This window comes from Lagopus muta, chromosome 7 (assembly GCF_023343835.1).
Source record: "Lagopus muta isolate bLagMut1 chromosome 7, bLagMut1 primary, whole genome shotgun sequence".
NCBI lineage: Eukaryota > Metazoa > Chordata > Aves > Galliformes > Phasianidae > Lagopus > Lagopus muta.
The window spans coordinates 870,357-895,451 of NC_064439.1; the positions used below are offsets into that span (position 1 = coordinate 870,357).

A 25,095-nucleotide genomic window follows, 5' to 3' on the forward strand; every position below is an offset into this window, starting at 1 on the left:
CCACTAGATGGAAGTGTTCGCTTCCACATTGGGATGTTGGAGGACTGTGTGTCCGTTGGTGTGCTGTTCTGTGTGTTCTGTGCTTCTGGGAACATCTAGCCACAAGTTTGCATTGCTTTTACCACTGCTGCAGGTTGTTGACAAGGGTTGGACGTGGTGGTTGTGCAGTCAGTGAGCATGCCAGGGCTGCCTGGTTTGCAGTGAGCTGAGAGAAGAGCTGTGAATTCAAGCAGTGATGTTCCACGTGTGCAGCCCTTCAGGGTCATTCTCTGTGCTGTGTTGAGAGTAGATCTTAGTGCTGGGGAGAGTCTTGTGGAACAATAGGAGATAATGAGGGCATCATAAGTCTGAGAAGGTTTTAAAACATCTGTGTATTTACTGGTTGACAAGAAAACATTCTGGGAGAGCTTCAGTCCTTTCAGCTGCATAATGATGAGAGAATCGTGGCAGGCTGGAGGGTGTCTCTCAGCATGTTGTTGCTGGTGTCTTTGCAGGATGTCATTGTGAAGGTTTTACTCTGAGCTTTGGGGAGATGATGGGCCTGGGGGAGCTGGCAGTGCTGTGTGCCCCCCCAGCAGCTCCTCCTGCTGCTGGGAAGCTGATGAGCATTTCAGGCTCCGTTGGGCTTTAGTCATGAGCACGTTAGGGCATGGATACGTATGGCCAGGGAAGGAAATGCAATCATTGTTTGCATTAAAATGATTTTCCTAATTTAATATTTGTGATTTGAGCACATGAACGTTTATGCATGGCAAAGTTGATGCAGGCAGCTGTATTACTGTTATGGGTCAGGGCACTGTAATTGCACTGCAGCGTGCTTAAAAAGAGATGATTGCATTAACCTTTTTGTGCTTGACTATAGGAAAGCAAAACAGTGTGTTATGGACTTTGCAATCTGAATCTGATCTAGATCTGTTTCCCCTTTGCAGATGAATGGTTGAGACCAGTGATGAAAAAAGACAAGCAGGTGCTGGTGCACTGGGGCTTCTTTCCAGACAGGTAAATCCAGGGGGGAGGAAAGCACACCTCGAATCCCAAGTTTAGTTAAAGGCAAAGGACTGCTCAGAAGTTGCCATTAGGCCAATCCATGCCCTCAGACAAGCTGCTCTTTCAGCATACTGAGTTTTGCCTTTCCTGATGGCTGTGCTCTGCCCTCAGTGCTGTCAGTGAACCTGCTGGAGGATGTCCCAGCTGTGTGGCTGCACTCTTGTTCTGCAGAGCAGTGGGCACAGATGTGTTCTCCAGTGCCCTATGCATGTTTCAGCAGGAGAGAGCAAACAACATCGTGCTTTAAGCTTCCTTCTTCATGCTGATGAGCTATTAAATATTTTTTATTTGTATTGTATAACCAAGGGTGTGCATACTGTGTATGTAAAGAAAGTTATAAATACCAGCATAAACAGTAAGAAAATGCTGCACACGCATCTTTTCTGAAGTATGCCTTCTTCCAGCTGCTCAGCACCTGGTTATGAGGGGGTTTGGTTTGGTTTGGAGTGCAGTTTCTTAATATTAACAAACAGATTTATGAGGGGAATGATATGTGGAAAAGTGACTGTAAGTAATGTCTGGGTTCTGCAGTAGGGATTGAAGAAGGGGATGCATTCTTTCTTCTCCTAAGAGTGTGGTATCTGCTGCCTTGAATTCTTCAGAAACAATGAACTTACTGGCAGGGTTTGCACGAGTGACTCCACGTGTGCTGTACCCCTGAATGCAGAGATGTGCAATTCCAGGCAGGAGATGCCATCACCGAGATGGGTTCTGAGTTCAGAAAGTGAGAAATGTGCCCTGGATGCCTCAGACCCCCCTCTTCTCAGAGTGCCCTGTTCCCACAGCAGGAACCAGTGATGATTCCTTTGTTTGACTTCCACTGAGTGGAAAATAATGTGCCATTCCATCCCAGCAGTGTGATTTGCAGATGTCAGAATGGCTGAATGAATATTCCTGCTGGTGATCTCTCTGGATGAGCAGCCCAGGGGACCAATTTTGTTTTCTCTGCCTCTTCTCATTAGCTATGACACTTGGGTTCATGCCAACGAAATAGATGCTGAAATTGAGGATCCTCCAATTCCTGAAAAGCCGTGGAAGGTGAGTGTCCCTTAAAGAGCTTCCCAGAGTTACTGCATTGCTGTAACCCATCTGTGAATGCTACTGGGTAGATGTCTTAATGTGCTGCTGGGTGTCAGTGGCTGCATTTCCATATATATGGAAAAAGAGAGTGATTTTTGTAGAGCTGTAATGAAAACCCCCAGCACGTTTCTTTGGTCTGGAGAGGGGCACCGTGGGGAAAATCTCCTTGTGGATGATGAGAGCAGATGGATGCATCCCTATGATGCTAAAATTACCACCTTTATTGTGGCCTGACTTGAGGGGGTTTGTGTTAAAGGTAATTCCTCTGCTGCTGAGTTGAGCTGCCTCTGGGAGGAGCACTGGCTGCTCATTACTGGGTGTAATTAGTTAAGGAGTGGAGATGGGGGTAATACCTCATCCTTGGTGATGTTCTGAAGAATGCTGTGATAGAAAGGAGCCATGCAGTCAGGAGACTTCACACGTATTACAGGATTTAAAGCACTTCTTTGTGTGTGCAGAAACTTCATACGTGGAAATGGGCAGAAAGAACGGGAACCAGATGATATGGAAATGGGCTCCTTTGGGAAACAAAGCTCTGGTCCAACTGAAACCTTGCTGTTCTTTATCAGTTGTTGTTGTGGCAACTTTATTTGCAGCAGTCTCAGGTACTGGCAGCAGAGCAGAGCTGGATGGGCTCCCCGTGCCCTCGTTCCTCCTGCTGGTTTCATTTTGCCTCATGCCTCATTTTTCTCCTGTTGGTTCTTGCTCTGGCTGAATGGGCCTCGAGCCCTGGCACTGCTGTGGGCACACAGCTGTCCCTGGAGTGAGAGCCAACGTGGGAGCCTCTGAGAAAACAGCAGCTGCTTCAAGAGCCCCTGAGGGCCACAGCTCACATTGCTCTGCAGCAGTGTTTGCTTAATGGGGAGCTCTGCTCGAAGCTGACGTCGCAGGGATGGAAGAAGTCGTTCTGATGTACTTCACTGCAAGAGGACAGTACAAAGCAGTTACAATCCAACAGCAGTAAATACTACTTAACATCCTATTAGAGGGCTTATTCCTTTATGCATCACATGCAGCATTGTTCTGTGCCTGTGCTGTTCATGTGAATAGCAGAGTTAGGAAAGGGCAGCTCGGGTCAGAAAATAACTGGATGTGATGTCTGTGCAGGCACTCCCTATTCCAAACTGCTGCTTGTAAATAAATGGGACTTCAGCTTTTTGTGTATAAAATACACTGAAGCTCGAAAATGTCATTATTCAGCTATGTCAACTTGCAGATGGCTGTTTTAAATCAGGATAGTCAATCCTCACAAGATATGGCCGTTCTTCCTATTTCTCTCCATTGCTGCACATTCTAACTGTTAAGGTGATCTGTGTCAAACTTGGTGGATTCTGAGAGGAATTTTTGGTATCTGAAGTATGCTTTCAATGCTTTTAATGCACAGCCATTGCCCCAGCTGTGAGAGCTGACCTCACACTTGAGATGACTTAAAATGACAGAAGAGCAGACATGGCATTCAGCAGGCTTACAGCATGCCCAGCCTTCATACCAATGCCTCATGGAGCTGTCAATATGTGTAAAATTCGTATGAGATCTGTAACTTCAGACCCCCATAACAAGGCTGAAAGTATTTCCTTCATCCTGTTAGCTCCATTGTAGAGTGAGTACTTGCAAGAATCAACATGTCACTGTGTTCATAGAATTGTCATAGAATCAGAGACTGCCTTGGATTGGAAGGGACCTCAAGGATCACGAAGCTCCAACCCCCCGCCAATGCAGGGCCACCAACCTCCCCATTTCACAGCAGCCCAGGCTGCCCAGGGCCCCATCCAACCTGGCCTCCAACACCTCCACGCATGGACGGGGCATCACAGCCTCTCTGGGCAGCTGTTCCAGCCCCTCACCGCTCTCACAGCACACAACTTCCCCTCACATCCAACCTCCAGCTGCCCTCCCTCAGCTCCAAACCATTTCCCTCCTCCTGCTGCCATCTCCCCTTTCACAGAGCTGACTCCCCTCCTGGCTGCAGGCTCCCTTTAGGCACTGCAGGCTGCACTCAGGTCACCCCGCAGCTTCTCTTCTCCATGCTGAACAAGCCCAGCTCCCTCAGCCTGTCTTTGTAGGGAGGTGCTGCAGCCCTCTGAGCATCTCTGTGGCTCTTCTGCACCCTCTCCAACAGCTCCCTGTCTTTCTTGTCCTGGGGGCTCCAGCCCTGGACACAGCACTGCAGATGGGGCCTCACAAGAGCAGAGCGGAGAGGGACAATCACCTCCCTGTCCCTGCTGTCACCTCTCTTCTGATGCAGCCCAGGATACCATTGGCTTTCCAAGCTACAAGAGCACCCTGCTGGCTCACGGTCAGCTTTTCATCCACCAGGACCCCCAGGTCCTTCTCCTCAGGGCTGCTCTCAAGGAGTTCTTCTCCCAGTCTGTATTCGTAGCTGGGATCACCCTGACCCAAGTGCAGCACCTTGCCCTTTGCTGTGTTGAACCTCACAAGGTTCACAAGGGCCCACCTTTCAAGTTTATTGAGGTCCCTCTGGCTGACGTCCCTTCATTCTGCTTAACTCCACTGCTCAGCTTGGTGCCATCAGCAGACTTGCTGAGGCTGCACTCAATCCCACCATCAGTGTCACTGCTGAAGATGTTGATGAGTGCTGCTCCTGTAACAGATGAACAGGGGACGCTGCTCATCACTGGCTGCTACCTGGACACAGGGCCATTCAGCACAGCCCTCTGGCTGCTGCCTTCCAACCAATTCCTTATGCACCCCTCATATCTCCAGTTTGGAGATAAGGATGTGGTGAGGGACCCTGGCCTTGCAGAAGCCCAGGTAGATGACATCAGCTGCCTCCCCTTTGTGCACCAGTGCTGTCACTCCGTCATAGAAGGCCACAGATGGGTCAGGCACGACCTTCCCTTGGTGAATCCATGCTGGCTGTCTGGGATCACCTACTTGTCCCTGATGTGCCTCGTGTTGCTCTGTTCTTTAGGTTCATGCCAAGTGGATTTTGGACACAGATATATTCAACGAATGGATGAATGAAGAGGATTATGAGGTGGATGAGAACAGGAAATCTGTGAGCTTTCGGCAGAGAATCTCCATGAAGAATGAAGAGGTAGGTGGCTCCAGCTCAGTGTGTGACCTGCTGCTACATTAATACTCCTTCTCTCTGCAATAGTGACTGAGATTCAGACAAGCTGGACACTTTCAGGTACCTGTAGTAGTACAACTTAGTTTGAATTTCTTCCGATGTGTCATTTATATCAGAGAACTATTGTTGTCTTTCGTTATTTCTACATTCTTTCTTTTTCCCAAGGATGGCAAGAGAAGAGATTGACTTTGTACTTTCTTCTAAATGAAACTGGGGCTCCATTGGACAGCATCAATTGATTTCCAGATGCTCTCATTTCATATTCTTCCTGATGCAGAAAGTTTGATAGGACTCTGAGAGCATTCATTTAACCTTCAGCTCAGGCTGCTTGCTGGGAAATGCTGATGGGTAGAGTACAATGGACGTGCCATAAGTTAGCTGCTGAGTCTTGCTCTAAGAGCACAGTTTGTAGGTAGCTCCTGCAGTAGCAGGGATGGCTATAAAAAACTTTCATTACTTCACCTTGGCAGAGGTGTGTTTGGAAAGCATTCTGGAGCTGAGGATTCTTGCTGCTTACTGCTTTCAGCTCCTTTGTTGTAAGACATAACAAGGAAGGCTGCAGCATTTCAATAACTGCAGTACGCCTTTCATTTCTCTTACAGCCCGTGCGTAGTCCTGAGAGGAGAGACAGGAAAGCAGCAGCAAGCACACGGAAGAGAAAGCATTCTCCTTCTCCACCCCCCACTCCTGTGGAGTCAAGAAAGAAGTCAGGGAAGAAAGGGTGAGTGTCTTATTCAGGGAAGCTGGGGCTGCTGTTCTGAAGGGTGCTTATGGGCGGCCCTGTCCCATGTCGCTATTCACACCTCAGATCTGCCTTAGGCTGGAATCATTATTTCTACACTAGGTTCGTGTGGTTTTATAGTGCAGTGTTCATCATTTCTTGACTTCTGTGTGGAAGTGCATTGCCTGTGGGTGGAGGAGAACCTGTGCAAGTCCTGATGTTGTCTGTTCCTCAGCAGCAGGACGTGGTGCTGCACTGAAATAGAGCTTAGGGAAACCCTCACTGCTTCTGCAATAGCTGCAGTTAGTGCAAGCAGTGGTACTGGGGTGTGTTTTGGAGGAGAGCCACTGGAATGACTGCATGTAATTGGGGAACTTTTAATTACGTAGCCGTGTGTTTTGAAGTGAACTTTTGAAATATCACTTCACCTGAGCACTGTTGGTTGATTACAGTTTGCCCCCAGGTCAGTGGTGGTTGATTTTTTTCTCTGTGCTTGTTTGATCTTTAAAAAAAGGGCCAAGGTTATAACCAAATGAAAGCTTACCACTGGTGGGGATCTGTGGTGTGGTGGGAGCACTTAAAAAGTGCGTAAGGTGCTGGAGGCGTTCAGAGCCAGGCTGGATGTGGCTCTGGGCAGCCTGGGCTGGTGGATGGTGACTGCACATAGCAGGGCATTGGAACTGGATGAGCACTGTGCTCCTTTGCAACCCAGGCCATTCTGATTGAATCTATTAAAAAGCAGGGCTTTAGCAGTGCTATCTTAAAGAAAAGAAGCAGCAGTGCTGGAAGTCTCTCGTCTGAGATGAGAAGGTCAGAAAGGTCAGATAACGAATGAATCCTTACTGTTTATTTCCAAATGTGGTCTGAGTTCACTTCTGTAAGGAGGGGCCTGGGTGATTCTGCCTTTGTTCCCGGAAGGACTTGCTCTGGATGTAGAAATGATGTGGAAAAGCCTGCTTGTTCCTCAGATGAGGCAGAAGGCCTTGCAATGATCTGTTGCCTCTTCTGGTCCGTGCAGCAGATGTCCTTATTGCAGCTTGGGAAAGGAGGAATGGAAGTGAAGCACTGCTGCCCTGAGTCTCATAGGCATGCAGGTGCTGCCAGCGTGCTGGCATTCAGAATTCAGACAGCAGTGTCCTGCAGTCCTGAATCAATGGCAAAAGACCATCATTTGTATGAAACTGAGAGGCACTTCTGAATCATTAGGCTGCAAAAATTACTTGCTAGTGCCCTTCTAAATTATGTTAGTAATGCACACACTGGTTTTTGTTAACTCCTCCATGCTTCCTGCTGCACTGTTTGCCCAGAAGAGTTTTAACCCGGCCCTTTAATCCTGATGTCTGCTGAAGGATAACATCAAGGTGAATGCATCTGACACGTGCAGCTGTCAGAGAGTTTCTCTATGGTTTCTTTCAGACAAGCAACCATATATGGGAAAAGGAGAGGGCAGAAGGAAGAAGATGAGCAAGAAGATCTTACAAAGGACATGGAGGATCCCACGCCAGTACCTAACATAGAAGAAGTGGTACTTCCCAAAAATGGTAAATTACAGATACAGAGTATTTGAACGTTAAAGCAATTGCTTGAACTGTACAGGGAAAACATGCTTGTGTTGTCAGATGTTTGGACTGTGATGTCAAGTACCCATATGGATATACCCATAAGCTAACCATATGGAATTAGTGGAGGCTATGCTGACATGCCCAGTGTGGGCAGAAGTGCCCATTTGTCAGTACGTGTTAAGGAAGGATAGGTCAGAAATAAAATCCAGCACCAAAGCGTTTTGGATGTGGCAGTTTGACTTGATCTGGTCTGGATTGCGTGGAGGAATTGCTGGGTGCTGTGCAGGTGGGGAAAGCACAGCAGTCAGAGCCCTCAGTGCCTGCATAGAGGCAGCATTGTGTTCCATGGGAGATCAGACAGGAGCCAAATAAAAGGTCTCTTGTGCTCAAACTGTCCTGACCAGATGAACTCTTCTGAACTGCAAGGACCCGACCAACAGAACGGTTTATTGATAAGATAGCAGCAGCGTGCTGGACGTTGCTAATTGTATTTTGTCTGATGGTTACTCATTAGAGCTGCAATCTTTGTTTTGCAGTGAACCCAAAGAAAGACAGCGAGAACACGCCTGTGAAAGGAGGAACAGTGGCAGACCTTGGTAAGGCACGCAGGGACACACATCCTTCTTACAGCAAAGTCGTGTTTGCAGGGCAGCAGGAAGAGTATTTTAAACTCTCAGTTGTGAAAGGAATCTCTCATTGTGATTTCTGAATTCATTCAGTTTTCACCTGTATTCCATTTGAAATGTACTCTTCCTTTTGGGTCTGTTCCCTTGCAGGCAGTGTTTGCTTTTTTGGGAAGTGACATATGAGCTCTTCTTTGGTAGATGTTTATTTCTTATTAGGAGTTAGGCTGAATTGCAGGTTCCCTGAGCTTTGCTGGCCCTCTGGTATCAGGGATAGAAACTAGTGTCCCATGTCCTATTATACAAGGTACATCTAGGGCACTGGGCCAGGCAGTGTAATTAATTATGGATTCCTAAGCGTGGAAAAATTCTAATTATCTTCCTCTTTATCCCCTCTCTGATGTGCTCCTTTGTGTGGGACCATTGAGTGCCTGCATAGAGATGAGATAGTCTTAATGATGTGTGCTCTGCTTCGCTTTCCTCCTCGCTTCCCTCCCAAAACAAATGCAGTCGTCTTTCCAATTAAGCAGTTCACGGCTGGGAAGGACTGCGTGTGTGAGCAGTCAGGTGTGTGTCATCAGTTTAATTCCCAGTGCTTTTGCCTTTCAGATGAACAGGATGAGGAGACAGTGGCGACTGGAGGAAAGGTAACTGCAGGGATTTCATGCTGAGCTTGGTGGAAACTGAAATCTTCATCGTTGTGGACTTACCCTGCAGTGCTTTTCAAGTGATAGTTAAGACCAAATTGGTCACTGGTGGAAACAGATGTATTTGCAGATGAACATCTTTTGGATGCAGATTTTTCAAAGCTTGTGGGTTTTTTTTTCCTTTAGATTTCAGTGCTAAATGTAGAGCTTGGCTGTGTTTCAGGCTGTGTAAGCACCTAGGTGCAAACACATGGGCAGATGGCCAAAGTGCCATTCTTAGGTGAGCAGTGTTTTGTGCTCACAAAGAGTGACTGAGCTTCTCCAGCAAGGGAAATACTCTTATGTTAGTTGCAGTTCCTTGATCCCAGGGTGTAGAATAACCTGGAATTGTGGAACTCATGCAGCAAGGGTTCAATCTGTGCTAGGTTGGGAGATGTTGCTTTTACGTTCTCTGCTAAAGGCCTGTTGGTTTGGGGTTGGCTCTTTTTGGCCATGGTCTGTGATCTGTTCTTGGAGACGGGGAGGGGGAGTGAGGGGATGAGGAGAGGACAGACTTCTTATCTGGACAGCTATGGTGAGGTCAGTAAATAGGTTTGGAGAGTACCTTGTCTATGGGAGAATTGAGTTGCCCCAAAAGGTGCAGTGGTGATGCTCCCAAAGTCCTGCTTCAAGGGCTGGGCTGTTTTGAACAGCCTTTTGTTTCTTTGAAGTGGGGCTGGCTTAGTAATTCAGGCAAAGAAATTCGTTAGAAGTGAAGTTACCTTTGGCAAGGTAAGGATCTTGTGTTACAGGTACACAGGAAACCTGAGCCAGAGGAGGCTGTAAGTAGTGTAAATAGTGTAATAGTGTAAATAGCCTCTGTGTACTGCCCCCAAAAATCTGCATTGATTCTCAGCTTTCTGATGAGAGAGGAATGGTCCCTTCAGCCTGTTAATCCACGTGGCCATGTTTGATGTCCCCTTGTTAAAACATCTCCTACTGACTTTTGTTAGCAACAGCCTTCCAGAGAAACCTCTGCCCACTGTGCTGTAGCTCCTGGGATCTGCTGCTCTAATGTCTGCTATGAAAGTTTGTCCATCTTTGATGTCCAACACAGCACATCTATACCCCATGCCTGGGTTTTCATGGCACAGTCAAAATTTGAGCTTGATATCTCTTCACGAGGCAGAATTATTGAGGACCAGCCTTAAGACTGACCAATAAAGGTTGTCCAAGCAAAAATGTCAGTGGTCATAATTCGGTGCCTGCGGAATTGTCACTCTGTACCCTACAAGTGTCACCCAGTAAAGTGAGAACTAATGACTGATTTCCATTAGTACTCTTTTGAGGAGTGAGGGAAGAGTGGCAGGAAGTACAAGTCATCTTAAGGTATTGCCAGGTACGTTCTTGAGGTCTGACAGCAGCTCTCAGCAGCTTTTTGCTTCCTTTATTCTCTTATGGAAGCACTTTCTCTCATCCCTGAGGCTCTCCCTACTGAAGGCATTTGTTTGGGGTGGCTGCACGAGGGCTGTCCATGTCTTCCTGCTTGCAGCCTCCTCACCACTGTGTTCCTTCCGTGACACAGGAGGATGAAGATCCTAACAAAGGTGACCAGAGTCGATCCATGGATCCAGGTGAAGATAACGTCACAGAACAAACCAACCACATCATCATTCCCAGCTATGCGTCTTGGTTTGACTACAACTGGTAAGAAAGCAATTGGCATCTGGGGATTTAGAGTTTCATTGGTGGTTTTTTTGTAAGTCATGCTGAGAGCTGAAAGAAATTACTTCTTTTTAGGTGTAGTTCACACATGTGGGCTCATCTTTTCCGCCTGCAAATCTTCCTGAGCTGAGGTCTGTGGGATTTGATACAGCCGTTCTTAAAAGCAGAAGCTGGAGCTTGTGGTGGATAAGTTCCTGCAGTAGTGCTGAGGATGGGTCTGAGCTGTTAGCATAAAGGTAGCCAGAGCTGGAGGCTGAGCCAAACTGTGTTGCCTTGTCTGTGTGTGCACTCACAGCTTGGGCTGACCTAAATCCTCACGAGTAGAGCCATCCTTCACCTCGCTCCTTTGCTCTCTCCCACTTGGAGAAGCAGAAAAGCCAAGGAGCACACAGTGTGAACTTACAGGCTGCCTTCTGAGCAGGGAGTCTTGAGGTGCTCTGCTGCAGTGCAGGGTGAAAGGCTCCATTAACTCACTCTAAATGGATGATTCCCTTTGTGACTGTGGGGCCTGCTGTAGGTCAGGAGAGGCAGCTCTGCAGCTCGAGCTAAGTGAGGATTCCCTGAAGTGAACGTGGAGATGTCTGTGTGCTTTGGTTCCTTTGGATGCCTCTCCTGTTACTGTATGTGTGCCCGTGGAGTGGCTGGCTGAAGCTTCCTGCAGATGTTTGTGTTCATAGCAGCAGCAGGAGCTGTACTGGTGCTCCTGAGAGCTGCATCAGCTCGTGAAGCACAGCTACAGGATTGACACAGAAGGTGCAAAGAAACAGAAGGAACTTCTCCTTGGCACAGATGTGCCCGTGCCTACCTTGTGAAAGGGGACCTCAAAGCATCTGTGATGCAAAAAAGGCTTTGGTTTGAGATTCTCCAAATCAGAGATGTCCGGCACATGGAGCTGACTTAGGCTGGAGGCTGAAATAGCTGCACAGCTGTGAGGCTGACGTGTTTCTGTCCCTGAGCTCTGCCTCCATCCAGAGAGGTTCCTGCGGTCCTGGAGAGCAGCAGAGCTCAGCTGTGGCTGCTGCTGCTGTGCCAGAAGGTCACTTTTGGCTCATGTCAGTGCGCACAGACTGCTGCAGCCCTCCCACATTGCAAACACTGCTGCTGGTTTGAAGCAAATGGAAGAATAATTCTAACCTCCTTCTCCTGAAGTGCATTCCAAGCTGCTGTTTCACAGCATTCATTGCTGACATCAAATCTGTAGTAAACAGATACAATTTATTCGATCCTCGATTCAGTTCCAGTGTAATCTGTTCTGCTGTAGGTGACTTCACTGCAAGAACTAAATGACTTATGTGCTGTAGAACCCGAGCAGTTGGTTGGTGAATTGTGCTCTCTGAGCTCTGTTCTCTGAATGGATGACAGAATGAATGATGTTGGCACCAAGGGACGGTGGTGTGTTTGGCTGAAGACTGCAAGATGCAAAGGAAGAGCATTAGTTTTAATAGTAATAATAATAGCAGTGTGTGCTTCCTTTAGAAGGAACTATTTCTCAAGGACCTCTGTAGTTTTCTGATGTTAATTTGGATGAAGTGTGTGACATTTTAGGAGTTACTCTCATCATTTTAATGGAAATAAGTTCTTCATTTCTGACACCTTATAAAGTGTCATCTTTGGAATTGGGAAGCTCTCCTCCTGCAGGGCTGGGTGGATTCAATCCTCACAGTTTTCTCATTAAGATTTATTTAAAAAATGGTGCAGTCAAGGTCCATGTGGTCTGGGTGCTCACATTGTGATTTTACTTCACTGTCCCAGCCCTCCTGTGTCACACATACCATGGCTTACACAAATATCCTTGTTAATACCTGCTGGTGCAGTGACCCTTCACAGCCACATTGCCTTATTTCTGCTGAAAATAAACCATCATGTCTTTAATGAAGCACTGAATCGAAGGCTCCTGCTGGAATGTTCAGGTTTCCAAGAGAGGCCTTGCAGTGAGCGTGCTCTCAGTACCCATGGAAGGTGTGTGGAGTTCCCTGCACAAGGCTTTGGGGTTTGCCATCTGAACTTTGTGTTTTCCTTGCAGCATTCATGTGATTGAGCGCCGTGCTCTTCCGGAGTTTTTCAATGGAAAAAACAAGTCCAAGACTCCTGAAATGTAAGTACAGCATGAATGTAGGTACAGCGTGAATGTAGGTACAGCGTGAATGTAGGTACAGCGTGAATGTAGGTACAGCGTGAATGTAGGTACAGCGTGAATGTAGGTACAGCGTGAATGTAAGTACAGCGTGAATGTAGGTACAGCATGAATGTAGGTACAGCGTGAATGTAGGTACAGCGTGAATGTAAGTACAGCGTGAGTGTCAGCATGCAAGAGCTCAGCATGGCAGGGCAGTTCTCCATGCCCTTCATCCTTCCCTTGCTTCTCCTTGTGTGTGTGCTTAGCAGGTGCTGACTGTGGGTGCATGAAAGAAAGGAGCACCTGTGACACCACAGCGTGCAGCTGGATTGTGTCAGCGTTACTGTAAAGATGAAGGCAACATTTAATAGCAGCTGTCAAGGAAAATGAACCCATGTTTTTTCCAAGCAGTGTTGGAACAAACTGTTGAACGTGTCCTGAGCGAGGTACAGGATCCAGTATCTCCCAGAGAAATCTGTAAAACTGTATCATTGAATCACAGCATGGCCTGGGTTGCAAAGGAGCACGATGCTCATCCAGCTCCAACCCCTGCTGTGTGCAGGTCACCAACCAGCAGCCCAGGCTGCCCAGAGCCACATCCAGCCTGGACTTGAATGCCTGCAGGGATGGGGCATCCACAGCCTCCTTGGGCAACCTGTGCCAGTGCCTCACCACCCTCTGGCTGAAAAATGTAAGGTACTGTAGAGCCTCAGTGAGCCCCATAGTTCTCTTCCTCTTCCCATAACACACTGTGGTTTTGGGATGTGAGAGCTGTGTGTGAGCACTGATCACCACGTCAGCTGTAGGATGCGGTGTCAGACTGTGGAATGGATTTTCCACACTGTCTGTGTTGATGCCATGGTTCCTTGAGCAGGTGATGGGTAATTCTGGAGCACGTGAGGGCTGGAGTGTGAATGTTGGGTAGTCTGATTAAAATCAGAGAGCTGGGGCTGAGCACTGCTAAAGAGAAACACTTGTTTGCGTAGCTGTTCTAAGCCTTCTCGTGACTCTGTAGTTCCTAATCATCCTAAACATCTCAGTGGAGCTCTCTTGGTTGAGACTAAGATGAAACTGACCCTGTCTCATCTCCCTGTGGGATCTGCACAGGAGTTACACGTTCCTCATTCAAAATAGAAGCACACTTGTTTAACTGGCTTTAGAGAAACTGTTACAAAACAATCAGAGCAGCACAACACCAGCTGAATGCTGTTGGTCTGTACATGGAATGATTCTCCTCCACTCTGGCTTGGCAATGGAAGGAGGTAAGCCAGTGGTTTTGCATCACATGCTTGCCCTGGCTGTCTGCTGCAGGGTCATTCTGAGCGTTAGTAACAGCACAGCTCACCTTCCCTGAGCGTTTTGTTCCAACAGCAAAGTGAGTTATTCAGAGCAATCCCCAAAGGCCATTGATTAAAGGAAGGCAGTCAGCATCAGGCTCTTGAGCAGTGTGCATTTTCTTAAAGCTGCAAACCTAAAACCTGAGAGAAAGAAATTGGATTGGACATCCATGGAATGCTTGTTGACTTTGGTAAAGGAACCGTGCTCACTGTGGCTGCTTCGTCTTGGTAGCAACTCTTTGTCTTGCTGCAAAGCAGCGTTTGGGGCTTTAAAAGCAGTTTTCTCATGAGCTGCTAAATGAAATACTTGAGGAGTCTTCTCAGTATGTTGTTTTAATGTGCAAAGCTGTGTGTTTTTCATACATAGCAGTTCTCCAAATTTGTGTTTTTTCTCAGTTTCTTCTTGGTGCAGATGATCAGAGGGCTGGAGCATAGGCAGTCCTATGAAGACAGGCTGAGGGAGCTGGGCTTGTTCAGCATGGAGAAGAGAAGCTGCGGGGTGACCTCAGTGCAGCCTGCAGTGCCTCAAGGGAGCCTGCAGCCAGGAGGGGAGTCAGCTCTTGGCAAGGGGAGATGGCAGCAGGACGAGGGAAATGGTTTGGAGCTGAGGGAGGGCAGCTGGAGGTTGGATGTGAGGGGAAGTTGTGTGCTGTGAGAGCGGTGAGGGGCTGGAACAGCTGCCCAGAGAGGCTGTGATGCCCCGTCCATCCGTGGAGGTGTTGGAGGCCAGGTTGGATGGGGCCCTGGGCAGCCTGGGCTGCTGTGCAATGGGGAGGTTGGTGGCCCTGCATTGGTGGGGGGTTGGAGCTTCGTCATCCTTGAGGTCCTTTCCAACCCAACCATGCTGTGATTCTATGATGGTAATCCCACCCCACGTTGCTCCTGCAGCAGGTAATGCAGGCAGACTGCAGGTGGAGTTCCTGGAGCTCAATCTGTGCTCATACATAACTGATGTTTTGTGAAGCTGCCGATCCAACCTTGTGATAGAAATTAGAAATCAACCTTTTCAGCCTGGAGAAGGGCTGGGAGACCTCTGACACCACAAATGATTTTGAACCTGCAGTCTGTACTTGGAACTCCTCCATGTGTCTGGGATGCAGATGTAGCTGTAGCTGCCATCAGCTGCTATGTTAACAGGTTCTAGTTTGAGACTGCACTGCCCAAGGAGTTCTGCTGCCTGCCTGTTCCTATTGTGCAGCTGATTTTCCTGGAGAAAGCTTGAGGACAAATTGAAGAATCATTTCCCCCTCAACCTGGTTACAGAGCAGAAGCTGGATCCAGAAATGTGAGTTTGCACTGATGCAGCCTTCGTGTGGAATCTCATGCTTCCTTGCTCAGTTGACAGCAGAACATCAGTGCTAGTTCTGTCTTTTCAAGTGAAGCAGATGAGGGACTCCCCTTCTCCCAGTCCCTACATTATCTTATTGCTATTTAGGGATTGCACGAGCAGCATGTGATCTTAGCTTTGTGTTTTCCTTTTAATAAAATAACCTTCCTTTAGAATGGAAATGTCTGGCCTCCAGCCTGGTTCTCAGGCCAGACAAAGCCCCGTGTTTGCAGAACCCATGCAGGTTCATCCTTGTGACAGCAGGGCCTGGGGTCTTTTCTGTCTCAGAAGGGATTTTAGCTAAGTACGAGTTGACTTCATCTTTCTTGCTGATAACAAGTCACAGCTAATGGGCCATGTCACTGTAGAGAACAGGCTCACTTCAGGATAAATGTTAGGGATGATTCTGTCTCAGGCTCCTTTCTCCACCTAATGATGTGACCTTCACTGGTGCGTATGGAGCTTTTTGTGCAGCCAGGAGCACAGGGAGGTGTGCTTCTCAAAGCAGCTGGCACCCCACATCTCTCCAGCAGTGGTCAGAAGTGTTCCTGAATATCCCTCTGTGGAAGAGGGCTCCATTCCTGGAGATGTTCAGGGCCAGGATGGATGGGGCAGCCTGGGCTGCTGTGAAATGGGGAGGTTGGTGGCCCTGCATTGCTGGGGGGGGATTGGAGCTTCACGATTCTCATGGCCCCTTCCAACCCAAGGCATTCTGTGAAGAGGCTCCCTTTTGTTTCTTGCCTACTGCACCAGTGTTCAACACAAAATCCAACACCTGCTCCCAGAGTGTTGCTCCTGCAAGGCCCATATAAAACCCATACAGAAGTGAAGATTTGGTATTCTGGCAAGAACTGGTCTTTGCAGCATCTGTCTGCTTATGTCTGGTATGGGAAACACATTGGTGTTCTTTCTCTGCACGATTTGCACTCCATACGAGGCATCTCCATCTTGAACTTTCAACAGAAGGCAGAAATCTCTTTGTAATAAGCTGTTTTGAACAGGTCTTTGCAGAGGATCCTGCCTGTGTTTGTTTGCAGGTTTGCTTTCGTTCAATCTAAGGAACAGAGCTAGCAAGGTATTACTGTGCTTATTGTGAGCAGCTTGTATGAGGAAGCAGCAGTATGTTCCAGAAACACACTTAAAGAGGCTCAGCAGGGGCAGGAATGGGCTGAACCCCACGGCTTGCCCACTCTGTCTGCACTGAAGGGCAGCTCCTGCTTCAGCCCTTCCCAGCGCAGTGCTGTGCTGGACTGGGCTCTCACAGGCTGCTTTTCAGAGTCTTTGTCCTCCTTTTGCCCTCTAACCTTTCCTACTGATATTTTTGTATATAAAAAGTCCTCAAATAGAAGCAGTAACGTTCCATCCAATGTACAGTTTCTGTTTTACTTCTCCCCTTTTCTCTTTCTGGGCTCACAGGGCCCAAGTTGGGCTGTTTATCCTTTTTCTGCCTTAGGACCAGACCCTGCTGTTTCTTTTCTGCAGTCTGCTGACCAAACACTTGGTCAGTGGTTGTAGTCACAGGGTGCTTTGGAGTGAGGGCAGGAAGGATGACCTGTATTGGGCTTATTTCCACCAAGGATGCCATGTCTGCCCTATAGAAACTCAAAACCTAAATGTAGCAAAGCTTTGTCTCCTTGTATACCTCTGATCCATGCAGCAGAGCAGCAGGAAAGGTGTACAGGTAGGTGCTTGTTTTCCTGTTGGTAGTATTCATGCTGGAAGAGCAGATGTATCGAGATGCTGTCCTGCTCTGCACCTCCTGGCACATGCAGTGCTGGGCTTCTGCTGATCTTGGTTGCCGTTTGTTCTGCTAATCCAATTACAAAGAAAATCCAGAGTGAAACTTCTGGACGAGGTGGATCATGTTCAGTATATACAATAGAAATTCCACTTGAACAGGACTTTTAATCTTGTTTCTTCAATAAGGATTCAGCAGAGGTTTTTACTGGTCAGTAATAAAGTTGTTTGGAGGAGATGAATCCTAAAAGACTTTGTGAACCTTGGTACCAAGGAAAGTAATGGAGCAAATCATCTTGGGAGAGGTTGCACGGCACATGTGTGGCATCTGGGGGATCAGAGCCAGCCAGCGTGGGTTCATGAAAGGCAGGTCGTGTTTGAGCAACCTCCTCTCCTTCTATGACTGGGTGACCAGGCTGGCAGACGAGGCAGAGGCTGTTGATGCAGTCTGCCTAGACTTCAGCACTGGGGCCATTTGTTCAATATCTTCATTGATGACCTGGATGAGGGCATTGAGTGCACCTCAGTAAGTCTGCAGATGACACCAAGCTGGGAGGTGGTGTGGATCTGCCTGAGGGCAGGGAGGCCCTGCAGAGGGATCTGGATCAGCTGGATGGCTGGGCTGAGGTTCAACAAGGCCAAGTGCCGGGTCCTGCTCTTTGGGCACAGCAACCCATGCAGCGCGATGGACCTGGGGACGAGTGGCTGGGTGAGTGTGAAGAGGAAAGGGACCTGGGGGTGCTGGTTGTTGGTGCTGGGCTGAACACGAGCCAGCAGTGTGCCCAGGTGGCCAAGAGGGCCAACGGCATCCTGGCCTGCATTGGAAATGGTGTGGCCAGCAGGAGCAGGGAGGTGAGCATCCCCTGTGCTTGAGAGCCCCTGCACCTTGAGCACTGTGCTCAGTTTTGGGCCCCTCACTGCAGGAAAGACATGGAGCCCTGGAGCGTGTGCAGAGAAGGGCAGCGAAATGGTGAGGGGTGTGGAGCACAAATATGAGGAGCGGCTGAGGGAGCTGGGATTGTTCAGTGTGGAGAAGAGGAGCTCAGGGAAGACCTGACTGCACTGTACAACTTCCTGAAGGGAGGCTGTGGTGAGGAGGGGTTTGGCCTCTTCTCCCAGGCAACAAACAGGACCCGAGGAAACGGCCAGAAGTTGTAGCAGAGGAGGTTTGGGTTGGACATGAGGAAGAACTTTTTGTCTCAGCGGTCAGGCATGGAATGGCTGCCCAGGGAGGTGGTGCAGTCGCCGTCCCTGGCAGTGTTCAAGAGGCGCCTGCATGAGGAGCTGCGAGATCTGTTCAGTGCTTGTGGTGATGGGAGGGCAGTTGGACTGTTTGGTCTCGCAGGTCGTTTCCAACCTTGTGATCCTGTGAAACTCTGTTAGGCATCAGCATCCAACATGAGCTCTGTACCAACTCTTGCAGATACCTGGCTTACCGCAACTTCATGATCGACACCTATCGCCTGAACCCCCAGGAGTACCTGACCAGCACTGCCTGCAGGAGGAACCTGACTGGAGATGTGTGTGCTGTCATGAGGTGAGGAAACATCCATCTTTCAGCCACTGCTTTCACTAGAAGAAAAGGAAATAGGGCTGCTTTAGCAATGGAAATGCCCTGGTAGACGAGATGTGTGTGGGCAGTTTGAGTTGGAAGGGACCCTTAAAGGTCATTTAGTCCAACTCTTCCGCACTGAACAGGGACGCCTACAGCTAGGTCAGGTTGCTCAGAGCCCATCCAGCCTGACCCCCAGCCTGTAGTCACTGTGCTGTTTCATCAGCAGTCTGTTCAGCCTCTTCTTACAGCCAGACTGTGTTATGCTGTCCTTTATTTGTGATACTCTGGGTGCTCCCTGAACCTACAGAGTTGGGATCTTAACCTTTAGTGTCTGCTGTTTATTCAGCATGGGGAGTTTTTTCAGAGTTCCTGGGTTTGCAGTTCAGTGTTGCTGCTTTTACCTGTTTCATCAGTCTTAAGTTGTAGGGTGCAGCAGAGCCCTGGAATCTCAGGCGTTACTGATGGTAGATCCAATGAAGAACAGCTACGGATGGTGAGAGAGGAAAGAAAGGGGTTGTGCAGCCCTCACATTGGTGTGATGGCTGCAGATGGCTCCACGTGTGCAGCCCTAGCTTTGCTTCGTCTTTAATTAAATGTCCTGTTGTTCTGTTACCATGTTACATTTAGCTATCATGTTGAAGTAATAGTCAGGTCCACACAGCGTGTAGTATTTATTGCTCTTGTGATCAGTGAAGATCTGTGGGAGCTGATGAGGCTATCTGATCCAAAACCAAAGCCTGTTCCTCAGCTCTCTTTGCAGTCTCACTTTGTTTCTTAACATTCGGATTTGTCCTTTGGTTTCAGAGTGCATGCTTTTCTGGAGCAGTGGGGTCTCATCAACTACCAGGTGGACCCAGAGAGCCGCCCCATGGCCATGGGCCCTCCTCCCACCCCTCACTTCAATGTGCTCGCTGATACGCCCTCCGGCCTCATGCCTCTGCACATCCGCACCCCGCAGGTGAGCCCTGCACTGCCCTGGGGGTGGGAGGTGGCAGATCTGCTCAGTGTCATGCAGGGGAATATTGTCTGCATGTGTTGCTCATGGAAGATGTTCGTGAGCTCAGAAATGGGCCTGTTGAGTCACATCATATCATAGAACCATAGAATGGCCTGGGTTGCAAAGGAGCACAATGCTCATCTCATTGCAACCCCTGCTGTGTGCAGGTCACCAACCAGCAGCCCAGGCTGCCCAGAGCCACATCCAGCCTGGCCTTGAATGCCTGCAGGGATGGGGCATCCACAGCCTCCTTGGGCAACCTGTGCCAGTGCCTCACCACCCTCTGGGGGAAAAACTTCCTCCTCATATCCAACCCAAACCTCCCCTGTCTCACTTTAAAACCATTCCCCTTGTCCCATCACCACCCACCCTCACACACAGCCGCTCCTCCTTCTGTTTATCTGCTCCCTTCAAGCACTGGAAGGCCACCATGAGGTCTCCCTTCTCTCCTGAACCAGTCCTGCACTGTGTGCAGCTGATGCTGTGTAAAGGCATCTCCATAAGTCATCATGTTGAGCTGTTTTGTTGGTTCTGTGTTCTGCTCAATATTTGTCTGAAAACTCGGGATGCCTTTCAGCTCCTGACCCTCTGTCCTTCCTTTCATGTTTCTTCACAGATCCCAGCTGCTCAGCAGATGCTGAGTTTTCCTGAAAAAAACAAAGAGAAACCCACTGACCTGCAGAACTTTGGACTTCGCACAGACATTTACTCAAAAAAGACTTTAGCAAAGGTAAGTGCATTTGGATTTCTGTTCCCTTGTGGCTTCTATTAAGCATTCTTCCTCAGTTGTCCTCCTCTAGATGATAGTGAAATGCCTTGTTGCTCTTAGATTCCCACTTAAGATCTCACACTGAGATGCCTCACTGTATTCATGTTGGATACACAGTTTTGTGGACCACGTGCCTGTCCCAAACTATTCAGTGCTGTCAGTCTGCGGACACTGAATTCATGTTATCCTCATTTGATATTTTAATTTCAATTAAAAAGCTCTGTAGGGGTGGCAGCAGGGACAGGGAGGTGATTGTGCCTCTCTGCACTGATCTCATGAGGCCCCACCTGCAGTGCTGTGTCCAGGGCTGGAGCCCTCAGGACAAGAAAGACAGGGAGCTGTTGGAGAGGGTGCAGAGGAGCCACAGAGATGCTCAGAGGGCTGCAGCACCTCCCTACAAAGACAGGCTGAGGGAGCTGGGCTTGTTCAGCATGGAGAAGAGAAGCTGCAGGGTGACCTGAGTGCAGCCTGCAGTGCCTAAAGGGAGCCTGCAGCCAGGAGGGGAGTCAGCTCTTGGCAAGGGGAGATGGCAGCAGGAGGAGGGAAATGGTTTGGAGCTGAGGGAGGGCAGCTGGAGGTTGGATGTGAGGGGAAGTTGTGTGCTGTGAGAGCGGTGAGGGGCTGGAACAGCTGCCCAGAGAGGCTGTGATGCCCCGTCCATGCGTGGAGGTGTTGGAGGCCAGGTTGGATGGGGCCCTGGGCAGCCTGGGCTGCTGTGAAATGGGGAGGTTGGTGGCCCTGCATTGGTGGGGGGTTGGAGCTTCGTCATCCTTGAGGTCCCTTCTATAGGGCAACATCTGTTACAGAGCTTGGTTCTGTGTCACATTGCATGGAATGACATTTTTGCTTCAGCAATTCACCAAATAATCACCAAACTCATAAATCTTTTCATGGTTCTAGACTCTAGTTCTGTTCACACGCATCTTTAGCAACAAATCTGAGCAGATTTACAAGCAGAAGTTCATTTCTCCCCTTGTTTAGCATGTCTGTGGCAGCTGTTTTGGCTGCTCATAGCAGCCTGCATGAGAGCTGAGCAGCCACAAGACTGATCCCTTGGTCTCACGTTCTCTGTGGGTTAATGAGCTGTTAGAAATAGGACACGCTTTCATTTTGGTGTGGTTTTACACAGAGATGTGCAATCTAGGCAGTGTCCTTTTATAAGCAGGTGGCGAGCTGCTTTTGTCTTCATCTGCTGTGTAATAGCTGAGTGTCTGTAGGAGTTAAAGGGTATGCTTTGTGCAGTTCTTCTAGGAGATCTGAGGAGGTAACCACAAGATTTGGGAGCTGTAACCCTTGGAGCAGCCAATTGCTAAATGCATTGACTGTGTTCCAATGATTGCTGCTGTCTTTTCAGATAATTCACTTTTTTTTTTTTTGCTAATTAAAAAAAAAGCCAAACACCCACTGTGCAAATGTGCAGGAAGGCACTGCCCAGCTTGTTTGAGCTATGAGAACAGAGTGTGTGAACTGGACGGGATGAGCAGGGCTTTGTTTGCTGTAGTAGGAATACTGTGCAAGGTGGATCTCTGAGTGGGTCAGATAACAGATTCTTCTCCTTCCATTGTTATTTTCTTCAAGTTCTGCACAAAGAAAGCAGTATTTCATGTTTTCCTTATCTTTTGCAGAGTAAAGGTGCCAGTGCTGGAAGAGAATGGACGGAGCAGGAGACGCTGCTGCTGTTAGAAGTAAGTTCATGGGGGAAAACTGAAGGCCAGGAGACAAAGCCGTGCAGGGTGTTACACATAAAGGAAGATGGTTGTGTAGGTTTGGTAGTTCTTTTGGAGTTGAGATGGATGACAACAACATCCTTTTGCTGGAGAGCTGTTTACAGTGGGAAGCAATGCTGAGACCCAGCAGTTGGAGGGACGAGTGGTGGGGTTAGGTGTGTGCACGAGGCTGTCTGCTGCTGCTGTGGCTTTGGGGCTGGTAAAAAGCTGCAGTTCTCCTTCGAGGCTGTATCTCTTTCTTTGACCATCATCTCCACAAGAGCACTGCTGCTACACAGATAGAGGGGAAGCATCTGCGTGCTGAGGGCACGTCGTGTTCTTTGAGGTTTGCTCCTATCTGACTGTAGCTGCAACTCAGGAATTGAACGCTTAGGAATGTTTGCACAAAGCCCAGAGCAGATCTTGCAGTGCAGGGGGGTCTTTGCATTGAGCAGCACTTAGCAGCACACCGTGCCCCTCAAGGAATGCTTTATCTGCACCTAAGAACATTGTGAAGTTCTCTTGATCTTTACAAGCTGTCCAGTAAGCCATAACAGTTCAGGGAGCTGCAAGCAGCCACTTTGGAAGTTGAATTATTTAACACACTGATTGTTTTCCTGTGCTTTGCCTGTTAATAAAGGAAGCTTTTTATTTGGTAGCCTTCAATCCAGCACGTTAATTCGTTCCAGGTTTGGGTGTCTGTCTGCACTCTGCTCCATACCTTCATAGCAGCCTGGGGAAGGACTTTGCTTATGGGAGACAACAGTGAAGATATGGTTTTCTGACAGGGCTTATCTTGATGTGCTGGCTTCTTCTACTCCTGTTACTAATATTAAATGTTTATACCTTACACTCACACATAGCAAGCAGCAATGTAATGAAATAGTCCAGACAGCATATTCATTTTTCTTTTAGAAAAACAAACAAAGTCTGGAGATTGCAAATGTATTTAATGTGAATTTCAATTATTAATGTTCTCATTCTTCGTGGATTTAACCTATGAATAAATCAGTAAAGGGAGAATACCAGTTCAAGCATAAGTAATGCAGCTGTAACGAGGCAGCTCAGTCCAATTAAATCCTCAGGGCAGCTTTGGGCAAATATATGTGTGGTGTGGTTCCAAAGAATAAGTGCTATGTAAAATAATTATCTAAAATAATGCCCATCCTTCCTCCTGTTGGCTGAGCAGTGGAGAGGGGTTGGGTTTCCCTCCCTGCTCTGCCTCTCCGTGCTGTTCCAGAGCTCTCAGCTGTTTCTAGGAGGACACCAGAAGTCTTAACAGGGAATGAAGGAGAGTGAGTGAAAAGCTGCTGTGTGGCTGCGAAAAGCAGAGCTCCATCTGGTATGGTAGAGTGGTTGCAGTGGGGAAGCAATGACACGTAGCTAGATGGATTTAGGGGAAGTGGAATGAATGCTGAATGTGGAATAAATACTTTGCCACGAGTCTGGCCCAGTGAACTGAGCAGTGTCACATTGCTTTAAGCACTGCAGCAAGGCTGGGAGGAGGCTGGGAGAGCAGATCCTGAGCAGTTTGGGAACTTCAGTTCCAGAGAAGAGTGTCTGACCCACATCATTCTTCTGTTGAGCTTTTAAAGCTCCTCCCCTCGCTGTCTGCTCTGTGGGCTGCAAGGTCCTGCCGTGTTCTTTTCCCCCAGCTCACCTCAGCAGGAGCACAGCTTCCCTGGGCAGGGCTGCCCATCACACTGAGCTGTGTGGTGCTGGTGGGCTGACTTAGGCTTGGTGACCTCAGTGGTTTGTTCTTATCTTAATGCATCTGTGCTCCTGCTTACTTAGGGAAACTCAGGTGTCACAGGGAGAAAGGTGGAAAGCAGGAGGGCTTTGTCTTCTGCCCTACATCATACCTGCAGATGTGTGCTATGAGAAGCCCATGGCAGCAGGGATTTGCTACAAAGATGCTCAGAGGCTGCAGCACCTCCCTACAAAGACAGGCTGAGGGAGCTGGGCTTGTTCAGCATGGAGAAGAGAAGCTGCGGGGTGACCTCAGTGCAGCCTGCAGTGCCTGAAGGGAGCCTGCAGCCAGGAGGGGAGTCAGCTCTTGGCAAGGGGAGATGGCAGCAGGAGGAGGGAAATGGTTTGGAGCTGAGGGAGGGCAGCTGGAGGTTGGATGTGAGGGGAAGTTGTGTGCTGTGAGAGCGGTGAGGGGCTGGAACAGCTGCCCAGAGAGGCTGTGATGCCCCGTCCATGCGTGGAGGTGTTGGAGGCCAGGTTGGATGGGGCCCTGGGCAGCCTGGGCTGCTGTGAAATGGGGAGGTTGGTGGCCCTGCATTGGTGGGGGGTTGGAGCCTCGTGATCCTTGAGGTCCTTTCCAACCCAACCGTTCTGTGATTAGCATGGGGATCCTCCACGCTCTCATGATGCAAAGCTTAGCTCCAGTATGGCTCTTCTCTTGCTCTGGATTATTGCTGGGATGCCCAGCAGCTTCCTGTGAAGTGATGCACAAACAATCACAGAACCACAGAATCACACACAGCATCACAGAATGGCTGGGTTGGAAGGGAGCTCAAGGATCACGAAGCTCCAACCCTCCACCAATGCAGGGCCACCAACCTCCCCATTTCACAGCAGCCCAGGCTGCCCAGGGCCCCATCCAACCTGGCCTCCAACACCTCCACGGATGGACGGGGCATCACAGCCTCTCTGGGCAGCTGTTCCAGCCCCTCACCGCTCTCACAGCACACAACTTCCCCTCACATCCAAACAGCTTCCCTTTATTTCTGTTGTACTGCTCTGTGTAAGGACAAACCAAGTAGACTTCCAAGCCAATTACATTGTGAGTCACTGTCCCAGTGGTTGTTCCTGAGCCCTGGGGATGTGGCACTGGGGGATGTGGGCAGTGGGCATGGGGGGGGTGCTGGGTTTGGGGATCTCAGAAGTCTTCTCCAGCCATAGTGATTCAGTGATTCCATAAATATTTATAGTTGTAACAGGACTAATTAATTAGTTTCTCCAAAACTAATGGACGTGTGTCATAGTTGTTAAATTCTTTATTGAGGCTTTGTTTAAGTAGTTCTCACAGTGACTGGAATGAAGGGTTACGACATGACTGATTTAA

At 48.7% G+C, this 25,095-nt stretch overlaps 1 protein-coding gene across 1 annotated transcript in view; it reads left to right on the plus strand.

Annotated features, from left to right (window-relative positions):
* Nucleotides 1–25,095, plus strand: part of SMARCC1 (SWI/SNF related, matrix associated, actin dependent regulator of chromatin subfamily c member 1) — a 68,770-nt gene that overhangs the window by 15,052 nt on the left and 28,623 nt on the right. Inside the window, exons 7-19 of the mRNA XM_048951912.1 lie at nt 930–999; nt 2,010–2,085; nt 5,060–5,185; nt 5,824–5,942; nt 7,359–7,483; nt 8,041–8,100; nt 8,737–8,774; nt 10,339–10,460; nt 12,502–12,573; nt 18,419–18,532; nt 19,355–19,508; nt 20,164–20,277; nt 21,942–22,001. Of these exons, the coding sequence (XP_048807869.1) occupies nt 930–999; nt 2,010–2,085; nt 5,060–5,185; nt 5,824–5,942; nt 7,359–7,483; nt 8,041–8,100; nt 8,737–8,774; nt 10,339–10,460; nt 12,502–12,573; nt 18,419–18,532; nt 19,355–19,508; nt 20,164–20,277; nt 21,942–22,001 (1,250 nt within the window). The remainder of the gene's footprint in view (nt 1–929; nt 1,000–2,009; nt 2,086–5,059; nt 5,186–5,823; nt 5,943–7,358; nt 7,484–8,040; nt 8,101–8,736; nt 8,775–10,338; nt 10,461–12,501; nt 12,574–18,418; nt 18,533–19,354; nt 19,509–20,163; nt 20,278–21,941; nt 22,002–25,095) is intronic.